The sequence below is a fragment of the Daktulosphaira vitifoliae genome, unplaced genomic scaffold, assembly GCF_025091365.1.
Source record: "Daktulosphaira vitifoliae isolate Bord-2020 unplaced genomic scaffold, ASM2509136v1 Scaffold_1, whole genome shotgun sequence".
In the NCBI taxonomy this organism is placed as follows: Eukaryota; Metazoa; Arthropoda; class Insecta; order Hemiptera; family Phylloxeridae; genus Daktulosphaira; species Daktulosphaira vitifoliae.
Genome location: NW_026099572.1, coordinates 72,213,721 through 72,225,963, shown reverse-complemented (window position 1 = coordinate 72,225,963; position 12,243 = coordinate 72,213,721). Strand labels below are relative to the sequence as shown.

The window sequence follows — 12,243 nt, the reverse complement described above, 5'->3', positions numbered from 1 at the left end:
AAAAATTATTTATGTAATTTTTAACATGGACACATCATTAATCAAACATTTTTAATTTTAGTGTAAAGTGCAATGAAGCCTTGAATTGACTCTACTGGAAGGTATGTCTTCAGCCAGCGTGACGGTCCGTTGGACTGTCACTGGGCTACTGTTATTTTTTGTTCTACATGCGACTTTAACAACATGTATTGCTACGGGAATTCGGCACGGGCGATCGAGAAGTTCAAGAAATCTTAAAGTTAACACCCAAATGCCTCCTAAACGAGCAACTAGCATTGAACTTCAAGATAATGATATAGTTAACAGGTTATTGCGAATCGTAGAATCACAACAACAACTGGGCAATAACTGTACAGCGGGTACTCATTTAAATTTAGGCGAAGGCGTCGTTGATAGATATGCGCAGGTAAGTTAAAATAATATAATTTTTATATAAAAAATATGTCTTGCAAAATAAAAATCGCTTAGTATAACTTGTTTTGAGTAAAGTCTATTTACATTAAAAATGTACTCAATGTCATACTATCTTATTGTTATAGTTATTTGTTATTGTTAAGTATTATTTAACTAATTTATCTTAATTCTACTGTGTTTAATGGATGCAATAAAATTTAAATAATTCTGTGAGTACATATACAAAAAGTTTTTTTACAGCTAAGAAAACCGGGAAAACTTCCAAAAAGGTAGAGCTTCACTTGAGTTTTTTCTGTTATTAATTCAGAATAGATATAAATCACTGACACAATAACAAGTTTATAAAAATGTAAAATTTCGTATTACAAATAATAAGTATATTTAATGTTTACAATAGTGTTTTAGTTTTCTTTTTATTTGTTCATGGAAATCTTAGTAGTAAATTTTAAAATATGTGTCACTATTTTATTCCTTTTTAAAATTTATAGATAACACAGATCGACAAAATCCAGGTTATGGATGTTTATGAAATTTTTTAATTATTTCTGGTATTTGTGTGACACTTAGTAACAAATATTCCCTTAGTTTTGCTCTACCATTAATATTTTATCCACAATTTGAGTAATTATAAAATTACTTTTTTCACATAAAATTAAAAAAAAACTTTTTTTCATTACCTTTAAATTATATTTAAAGTATCATGATAATAATTTATAAAAAACTTAAAATTATTCTGTAAAGTTTCATCTTTAAAATGGATTTTTAAAATTGAGTTTTACAGGATTTTTAAAAAAGGCAAAGCTGTTTATGTTTTCTATAAATATTGTTTTATTCATGTTTATGTTATTATTTTTAATTATATCGATAGAAAATGTTATGAGGATTCAAAAAATACTAAAATATTATTTATTGTATCACTTTTAGTTGACATAATCATTATAAATATGAAAAATAACTTAGAGTTAAAAAAATCGTAATAGCCGCATGTTTTTTTATTCTTAGTCTAGTTGGTTGGGTTCAGTTTAATAGCTAATTTAGTTGGGTTTGGTTAATAACTAGTTAATTAAATTCACTGCCATTAAAAAAAAATAAAGTTGACACGCCTTTAAGTTATAAGAGATGAAATAAATAATTAGTAGTTGGTAAATCTAAAAATGTTTTTCAAATATTTTTTTATTTTGTGAGTTATCCTGTGATTTCTGATAAACCGAATTCCTTATATGTCCACTGTATGTATTAAAATGGTTGTAACTTAATGAGTACTTATCCTAAAATTATTTTAGACCCATCAACATTTTTGTACGAAATAGATTTAAAATTACTATTTTAAAATGTTGAATACAATAAAAATAAAAATTTTTTTATTAGTGATAAATAACATAAATATATTTTAAACGTAGTCTAATAAGACAATAATTATAAAAAAGAAAATCAACAAAATGATAATTTTATCAAAAGCGTTGTCATTTAGATCTGAGAAATTCTGTATAGTGAGATTCATGTGTCAAATTTAATAAAATGTTGAAAATAAATAGTCATTTTTTTTATAACTAATCATGTTAAACTAAATATCATATGCAGAGATACTTGTAGAATTATAAACTAATTGAAGATGTAACTGAAATCCGTTGAGTCTTGTCTCAACGGATTTCTTCAACTGTCTTGTTGACAGTTGATGTACACTAAAACCTCGTGAATAGTTGTCACATTACGATGAATCATTTGGTATGATTTTATAAAAAGCCTTTGCCCATACTTTATAAACTAAGAGAAGATGATCTTGCACGAGATCGCTGGAGACGAAACATGCAAAAAGATTTTGTGATTAGGTTAGATTAAAGGGATATTTTTATTAAAAAAAAAAAAGTTACGCTAACATGAGGCAAAATCCGAATAGTCAAAAAATGTCGTATGCAATAAAAGGCAATAGAGAATAAAAAAATAAGACATTAATAAAAAATTTGACCCAAAGTTTTGTAATAGAGAAATGCAATGATCGCCTTCGGATACCCGCCGATCGTCGAGAACTGCAGTGTATCGTAGCTCAAATCTTAATAAAATAAAGAAAAGTGAGAAAATGTGTAAAAGTGAGAGTTACTTTTAATTTGAAGGTTATGAAATAATAGAAATATTAACACTTATGGATATATAAAAATCTCACCTGATAATTTTTCTGGGTTCTTATAATATCTTAATTAATAATTCTAATCAATGATTCTCCTTTTTTTTCCTCGTCATTATCCAAACTACTTGGGGTCGGCTAAGCCTAAGTTTTGTTCAGGACTGACTCATCATACTTTTTGACAAAAATTTTACGCCGGCTGTCGACCTGACGCAACCTCATTAGTCGTTTCTTACGACTGGCGAGGAAGCGTGGAAGTATCCTCTGTCCACAGGGAGAATATTAATCAATGATTGACAAATAAAATAACACAATTCGATTTAGTTCACAACTTTAATGTGTAAAAATTTCGACAATGATTATCACAATGTTCGCGTAACGTTGTTTAGAACACGATAAGACCAGACCAGAGTAAGGGTTTGCTCTCTCTTTTTATATTACTTTATACACCCGAAAATCATCATTGTCTCATTATTGCAATATTACTGTTTATTGATAAGTAAAAATAAAATATTAGAAATTGTTACAGATAAATAGTATACAAATCATTTTGATATTTTATATAACATTAACATGGTTTTTTATACTTGAGATTAAGGTCGATACAATGCGTTTAATTATTAAGATTAGAATAAAAAAAAATGACAAATATAATTTATAGGTTTCTTTTCGTAAAGAGTGATTTTAAAAGTGTGTATTACAATATAACTAAACAGTATGCGCTTGTTGACTATTTCTCTTAAATTTTTATTTAAATTTTTTTGTTTGAAAAGGATTATATTCTAAGGATTGAATATAATGTATAAATTAAGTAAAAATCCCATATTATGGTAGGGACGAGTATACTACAAAAAGTGTCACTGTATTACGGTAGAGAGTATATGCTCCAAGTAAGCGACTGGCTTTAAACAGTTAGACGTTGTCGTAATTCAAAAATGTAAAAATAATGTGATATTAGTATATATGTAGTTGCTTAAAGAGATATTAGATTAGTGGAGACTCTTATGATTATAAGCCTAATTCCATTTTTTTATGAGTTACTTTTATATCGTGCTTAGTGTTCCGAGGGTTTCTTTACTAACACAATCCCAAAGAAAAGAAATATTACCACATATATGTATAAATTTTAATTTATCAAGAATCCAGAGAAATCGCCAACCGTAAAATAACAGATCAAACGAATTCTGCTCTATTTAGTTTCAGTTTTAACAAAAGTACTTATTTTAATTTTACATTTTAAATTAGGATTTATATCTAGTATTCTTATCTTTGAGTAAGTCTTCTTGAATAAAATGTATTCTCTCTTTTTTTTTTAATATATCTCTTCACGCTAATAATGTTGATGAAGAAAGTGATTCTGAGAGATTCTATGTGCGAATATTATTTAAGACCACGTTAACTCGTCTTTTTATACTTTTTTAAATTTAATTATAGGATCAACGTCATTAGCGTTTTCAGATATTTTTATTGGTATGTTGTTTAATTGTGATCGAAGTATAATATTTTCTTCTAATACACAATGATATGAGTAATAAAATGATTACATAATTTTTGTCACGTTAATACTACTATTACAACAAATTATCTTGCAAGACGTTGGGACACCCCGAAAAAATATGCACTATGTCTACCTCATTGTCATAAAAGGTACATCACCCAGTACAATATAATAAATAAAGTATACACATCAAAAAGCAACTAAAAATATATAAATTAAAACAATGCGGTGGTTTTGGAACATGCTGAGAGACCTAAAAAAAATAGGGGCATCTACAAAAAAATGTATAAAAAAATTCGCTACATTGCGAATTCTATGGTACAGCGCACTTGGCCCAGAATGTTAAAAAATATCAGTACACATTACTTGCCCTGAAGGGCTAAAAACAGAGGCAGGTTCAGCCGACGTTACGAAAAAGAAGTTAAATTTACATAATATTAATAAAAGCAAACACATGCGAAAAATATAATAAATAACACACTTGTTTGCATCACTTATAACAAAAATACCACTACAGTCAGACTCTAATGTACACGATGTGTCCGACTTTGTGGTTAAAATCTAACAAATGGCAGTTAGTCCGGCTAGTTTGACGAAGACACTTAAATGTCTCGAGACTTTATAAATTCTCGAGGTTTATATAAGGTCTTTATGAAGTCTATTTCTATAGAAATAGAGGTCAACAAAATCATGGACACAGTGCCGGAAGTTATCAAGAAAAATTTAGATCAAAATTTATCAACAGGTGACAATGTAATTTAGTGAGTAGAGCAAAGTGGAATTTAAGACGAAAAAAATGTCGAAATTTACTGATTTTAAAAATCGTAATTTTTTTGGAGGGTTTTCACCATTTACGGGAAACGAGGGGAAAATGTTCAATTTTTGAGGGTAATGTCTTCAACTATTTCTTTTGACGTATCGTTGAGAAAAATTGATCCAGTGAGAGCTGAGAAAAATTAGTGACAGACAAAATAATAAAAAATAAAAAAACACATTATACTATGATGTGTTTTTTTTAAATTAATACCTTCTCAGCTTCGCATTGAAGCTAAAATAAAAAATAATTTTTTTTTTCAATTGTATAAATGTAATGTTATAAAAAAAAACTAGCCATTTGAAAATCTAATGTTAATACTAGTTTAAGATAAAAGATGTGGTAGCATAAAATTAATTTTTTCTGTAAAATAACTAACAAAGGACCATTATTATTATAAAAAATAAAACAACAATTTGCTTTAATATTTTTGAAGATATTTCGTAGAAGAAATCATCCTGTATATTGAAAGATAATTAAATACAACAATACATTAGTTATTTACATATTATGTGAAAGAAAATAATAACAAAGGGATAATTAATATAAATGTTATGTAGGTGGAATATAGTTGAAAAATTCGGTTGTTTTAAGAATGTTAATCATCTCTTGGATGACAGAAAGTTCTTGTTTAATTGATTGGACTTACTGATGTGATATGTCATGTTCTTCTCTTTGATGTACACACTTTTGACAATTTGTAAGAGTGTACTTAACAAAGTTTATAACTCTACTCACCTCAGACATTGATGGAGTACTTTTGTTAATAAAATATCCATATGTTAGGTGCGTGTGGTCAAGTCTAAGTTTATTAATCTACACCTTTATGTTAATTTTTAGATTTTATACATTTTAGTATTTATAATAATTTTATATTTTACACATTTTAAAAAGCTGCATGGAAAGCTTAACATAAATAACATTCATATTTTCGATCGATTATTCATCAGACCATATTAATGACCAAAACTATGCAACTCTTTCCTATTAATACGTTTCAATCTAAAAACTTCTCGTTTAACTAAATACTTAATTATTAAATTAATAAAGATAATCTCTTATACTATAAATATTTTTCATATTTATAGAGGTCGATCTTATTGAGTTTTGAGTAGGATATGATTATTTTTATAATTTTAAATCTTCAATAAAGTGACACAGATTAAATTATTTTGCTATATTTTAGAAAGTACCGATTAATGTCCATTTAATCAAATAAATAACACCAAAAATCAGTATGCATTTCAAAAGAGTTAAAAAAAAAAAAAAAACAATAAAATAAACAAATAGAAAGTATAAATAAAAGTGGAAGTGAAGCGGAAAATTAAAAAAATTGGTTTATTACAAGATAAAACGGCTGATTTAATTATCAAAGTTAAGTGTAAAAAAATAATATATTTTAGATGTACTAAGTAAATTAAAATAGATTTGTACAAGTAAAAATACAAACATTTTTTGATTGTAAGGTTTATAAAAAAAAAAAGCAAGCAGTCGAAGATAAAAAAAAGTAGCTTAATAACTTTATAATGTAATTTAAAAAATAGAAGTAGAAAAATCCAATACAATAAGAAAAAGTACTTCAACCCTCAGTAATTTTATTATAAACTAAAAGACCTTTTTTATTCGACAAATAAAACCTATAGTAATGAGTAAAAATAATGTCAAATTTGATCAAATTTCTTAATTGAATACCTGGGGTAGTTTACGACTTTTTTTATTAGACATAAGTAATATATATTTGAAATAATTCCAATTTCAATGTAAGCTAATTATTGAGGCTAGGAATTATATGTATTTTTAAACTTTGTTAAGTTATTCTGAACACATTATCAGCCAGTAAACATTTTATTAATTGACGTGAACACTTAGTAATGTGTTGGTACGGAACTTATAGTTTTGGAGAAACGAATAATATGTCCACACAACTGTATCATCTTATGACAACGTTGCACAAACTTAGGATCCTCCAAAGTGGCTTAAACAAAATGTATAAATTATTAATTTTTGTATGACTATTTATCATTAATATTAATTTTAAATAAATTATTTAAATAATTTTATTTTTCCATTAATTTGAGGTCAAACGTGTGAAATCTATAATAATAGTAGCATAGTATACTCGTCACCATAATGAAATAGGAAAACAGTAGGCGACCATGTTTGGGTATATAATTTTGGTCATTTAAACCTTTTTCCTTAGGAATATTAAAACTTCTGCTTCTACATTATATTTCTATTCTTCGATATGTAAAACAAACATGACCTTGTTATCCCAAAATTTAAATTTTATATTATAATGTTTAACTGATAACAATTTTTTTAAATAATTCATTTCAATTTCGTATGTGATGGTTATTTAATTATATAAATATCATATTACAGCATTGATCATATTACTTTCGAAAACCCTCATAAATTTATCAAATACTAAAGTTAGCGGTAAATGTTTTATTACTATTTATGAGGGCATTGTAAGGATGAGAATTGTTAAGTGTCGTCTTTAATGAATTATTATTACTATTATACATTGTAATTTTGAGCTAATAATGACAATTTACATAATGGTTTGCTTAATTTGGGGCTTATATTTTATTAAACTCAATTTCCAATACAAATTTGCCAATAGGAATATTTAAGTAACGACTGTCTAATACGATTCCATGGCTGTTGAAAATATAATAAATATTCAAATTACTAGTATTAACTTATCATTCTTTACAGAAACTTTTGACATTTTATAAATATTTCATTTGAAGTGAACATTGACAATGCTGAATTTTTAACTATTTTCTATCATATTGAGAATTCGTAATAGAAAAGTGGCAGATAATCAGTAATAACGTTTGGTGTAATTCGGGCCATTTAAATTGTTCTTAGTTTACCTTAATTTTTAAGACCTCCTTAACTATTTATTTTATCCATTACCACTTTTGTAGACCTTTTAAGTTTTTAATACAAAAAAGTACAAAAACAAGTTTGAAAATTTTATCTCTTATAAAAGATGTGTCAGATCTAACTGACAACGCTTACATCTTTTGATACAATTACCATTTTGTTACATTAAATTTTTTAAACAATTAATGCCTTCACGGACTATGTTTAAATTATATTTTTTATTATTTATCATTAATGAGAAAAAATTTCAATATAATACTTCTTACAAACATTTTTGATCATTTGAAAACAATTTTAGGACAAGTAACTCATTTTTATTCAATGACTTACAAGTATATTATAATACATAATCGGGTATACTCTCTATATATTTTACATATATACAAAATATGATTTAGACATCATAAATAATTATTTACAAATAATTTCAATAAAATAATAATTTTGTCTAAAGTTTCAAGCATTTTTCAATCTGAGATTGCTATATAAACTCTAGTCATTACTTTTACAATTACATAATTAAAAAATGATGATAACGGAGACTGACATGTTTATAGCTTAGTGAATTGAAATAAAAACTCCATACTACTTAGTGTAAATTAAATATAGGATTCTACTCTATACAGTTTAAATAAATGGTGTGAAACAAACTAAACCTTGTTTGTTCTGGGCTCGTTTTTTTTTTTTTTCATTAAGAACAAATTTTCTTTGAAATGAAAAAGTCCTTCAACCGCAACTAAACCTATATTGAATTATTATACTACACTGAACGAAAAAGGTACGTGGATTTAATAAAAAAGTTCGTTCAATCAACAAACTTATTCATTAAAATATCTCTCTAACTTGGGACAACTAGCAGTTGTACATAGAATGCATGATAAATAAGAGAGTTCATAATATTATCGAATGTGATTTATTAATAAAAAAAAATGTAATAGATTTAGCGTACGGTGTTAGTTATATAAATAACATCAATCACTGAAATAATGAATTTTTCCATTGTTTTCGCGTACAAAAAAGAAAATGTAAAAATAAACTGTCGATTATGATTATACAAGTGGTCCAAGACGTTATGACAAATTTTACAACTTTTGGTCTACTAAAGTTTTGCGGTACTTTTTTTTTTAACAATTTATGCATCCCTAGATTATGTTAAAGTCATATTTTTTATTTTTAGTTAAAATAAATACTTTTTTTTGTTATTAAAAAAAAACAAATAAATAAAAGATTTTTAAAAATATGATTTTAAGAATGTACGAATTATTATTAAAAAAATATCACAAAATATTCAGTATATCAATAGTTATTAAATTTGTTAAAATATTGTGGACCATCCTATATATCTTAATGATCGCTAAATATCGACGAATTTATCATTATAGAACCTTAGAACCTACTTAACAATAATTATATTCTATTCTAACAAAGATTTTAACTATACGTCAATTGTTTTGAGGTCAAACACAGACTTTTAAACCACGACAATCAATTTAGACTCATTCCTTTATTGATATTTATTTGTAAATACTTTTTCTGAACTCGTGTATATAAATTATTCTATCAATGAACTTGAATATTGTTTTAATAGATAAATGTAATTATTGATACATAAATATACATATTTATATTAGTCATGATATATTATTACATATGAGTTTAAAAAATTAGTAGTGAACACCATTTGTAATGTTCACCATTTCGCTTCGTCAGAGGAACAACGTATTTGCAAATTTTTGTCTCAATGACATAAGTACAGCACATAAGCTTGAAATAAACTAAACTAAAGTTACTATTATAAAAAGTCCATTCATTATTCATTATAGCCAAAATAATACAAATTATATAATTGAAATTTTAATTTACGTTTTTTAAAGAATTATACAATTTATTAATAAATATAATTATGAAGTTTTATAATTGTATTTAAAGTTTTATAATTATAATAAAAACTGTTTATTACATTAGTTTTTCAATTATTATAAAAGTGTTGTACGAAATATTTAAAAGTATTAAAAATTATAATATGATAGTAAAACATACACATATTATATTATTGTCTTCATATAATTACTAATGCTTTATAGTTTCTTTATAAGTATACTTCAGTTTAATATATAAATCGTTTAATGGTTTAGTATATAATTTGCATGACAATAGTAATATAATTAGACAGTTTGAGACTTTTATTTTTTAATTATTCATTTATTATACAGACTTTCGGAAAAGTCTGTTTAGTAAAAAATTTTAAAACATAATTGATTCATTGTAGAGCTAAAAATTAAATAAGTATACTGTTTTGATATAAATATACAGTGTTTTCAGAAATATTTCAATCGTAACGAAAATGATTGTTCGTTCAGTTAACAAAAAAAGTACGACGAAACGATAAATTTGATTATTATTGATTAATAATCGTTATTTGTTAATATTACAAATGGGTTTTTTGTAATGTACAATTACACTGTTCTATAAAAAAATGTATTGATTAAATCTTAACTCCATTCCATTTGATTTTAATGTAAATTGACCACCGAAATCCGACTATGACTTCCATTTTCACCTATCATCAACTATTTTTTGTGCTCCCGTTATACCAAATTGATATATTTGCAGACTTAAATTTCATTTAGAGAAGGAATAGTTTTTTTTAAACTGTTAAAAATCATTTTTGAAACATAGAGAGGTGAAAAGATAATAAACTCTTTGTTTCTAGTTCGCAGCAAAATCAAAATGTGGAGGGGTTTTACTATCTAATTATTATAAAAACATTCATAATTAATTTTTTTCTAGTCATTTTTTCATTTTATAATTTTAAACGTTTCAGTTTTTATACTCCATTTTCTCCCAAACTTTTCTGTTATCTACGGTCGAAGAGAAGTTAGTCTTTTTTCTTTCCATTTATCGATAGTTTAGTTGCCATAAAGTTTTTCTGAAAAAGAATAAAATAATTAGACATTTTCGCAACTATACGAGATGATTATTTTCGTGATGTTTGGCTGTTGAAATTAATATATTTTTAATTTGCAAGAGACACGCAATGTGTCATTATTAAAAATGTAAATTATTTCCCCTTACGCAGTTAACCAGGAATTTAAACTTTTTTTTAAGTATTTAAATCAAAGCGTCGAAACCGTGAAAACGCGTTATTAACTATTTTAAACAGATTTGCAAAAAGTTTTTATGGAGTTAAAAACACCTAAATGATTAATTAATAGTGACAAAAAATCCATTAAAATTAAAAATTATAATGCCATATAACGTTAATTACAAGTTTTTAACATTTATAGTCCTCACTCTATGATGAAAAGGTCGTTTATTGTCATTGAATATTTTTTTCAGTGTTATGTTTATTAAAATATCGATAAATTTACATTTGTTCGGCTCAGAAAAAAGATTCATATGCGAAGTAATGAACTTTTGCTTAAATACACCATTTATAGATTTTTCATGTGATTATATGGAATTTTTATGTAACTCATTTATTATATCATTAAAGTAATAATTTAGATCAAAAGTTTGAATAAATATTTAATACTGTAATAGTATTTGTACTTTTTTTGGTACTAAAAAGGTAACTGGTCAAGTTACTGAACACCTCATAATAAGTGAAAATCATTAATTGGTTGAAATTTTAATTCACTAGCATCACAGTTAAGTGATTTTAGCTTTAATTAGAAGCTAAGATGATATTGGTTTTGTGATAGTGTAGGTTTTTTATGTCTGTCTATAAAAATTCTAATTCTGACTTCTAACATCAAAATAAAGCTATTAAAATATACTGCAATATAAAAATAAAATTCACCAAAGATTGTTTTACTATGTAAAAAAAGACTTTTTTTTAATTAAGTAAATAATTTAAAAGCATTTCAAAATTATGCAAAACTTTAAAATATATAGAAATTGTAAAATTACAAGCATACAATTTGTTGTGAAATGTAACAGACTCGCATCGAAGTGTTTTTTTTTATGATAGTGATATAGTTGATACTATATAGTCTGATAGTTGATACTGTCATATGTCAATATATACTTGTCCCAACTATGCTGCGACTCCAATATGCTAGTTTTTTTTCGTTAATTTATTATGCAATTTGTGATTTCGTTACAGAGTCTTGTCAATTTCTTCAATTTAAATTCTATTAATTGATTTGTTATAAGGCTAAAATTATTAACATCTAAGAGCAGATGTAATTGTTCATTTTATTTCTAGATATTAAAAGTTTGTCATAGTAAATCTGTTATATAATTTTTAAAATAAATAAATGTTTAGTTGCTCTATAAACAGTCAAATTTACTTTATTTTAAAATAACTTTCTAAAAACAGTTTTTACTTAGTGTTGAGTATTGGTTCAAATTATCATTATCGTTAATTAAAATTAAAGTAATAATCTTTAATAGCATATTATTCATTAATATATTAATATGAATTAATATTAAAATATTAAAAAATCTAAATTTTTCTCTGGCTAAAAAAAACATTTTAAATATTTGAATTTTAAA

At 25.1% G+C, this 12,243-nt stretch overlaps 1 protein-coding gene across 2 annotated transcripts in view; it reads left to right on the top strand.

Annotated features, from left to right (window-relative positions):
• The window catches only part of LOC126895500 (probable G-protein coupled receptor CG31760), an 86,802-nt gene that overhangs the window by 19,053 nt on the left and 55,506 nt on the right, over positions 1-12,243 (top strand). The window contains exon 2 of one of the 2 annotated variants that reach the window (XM_050667437.1): positions 62-406. In XM_050667437.1, coding sequence (XP_050523394.1) covers positions 104-406 — 303 coding nt within the window. In that variant the 5' untranslated portion in view covers positions 62-103. Of the gene's footprint in view, positions 1-61; positions 407-8,499; positions 8,522-12,243 lie in introns of those variants that run through there. The other variant, XM_050667441.1, reaches the window with a different exon arrangement.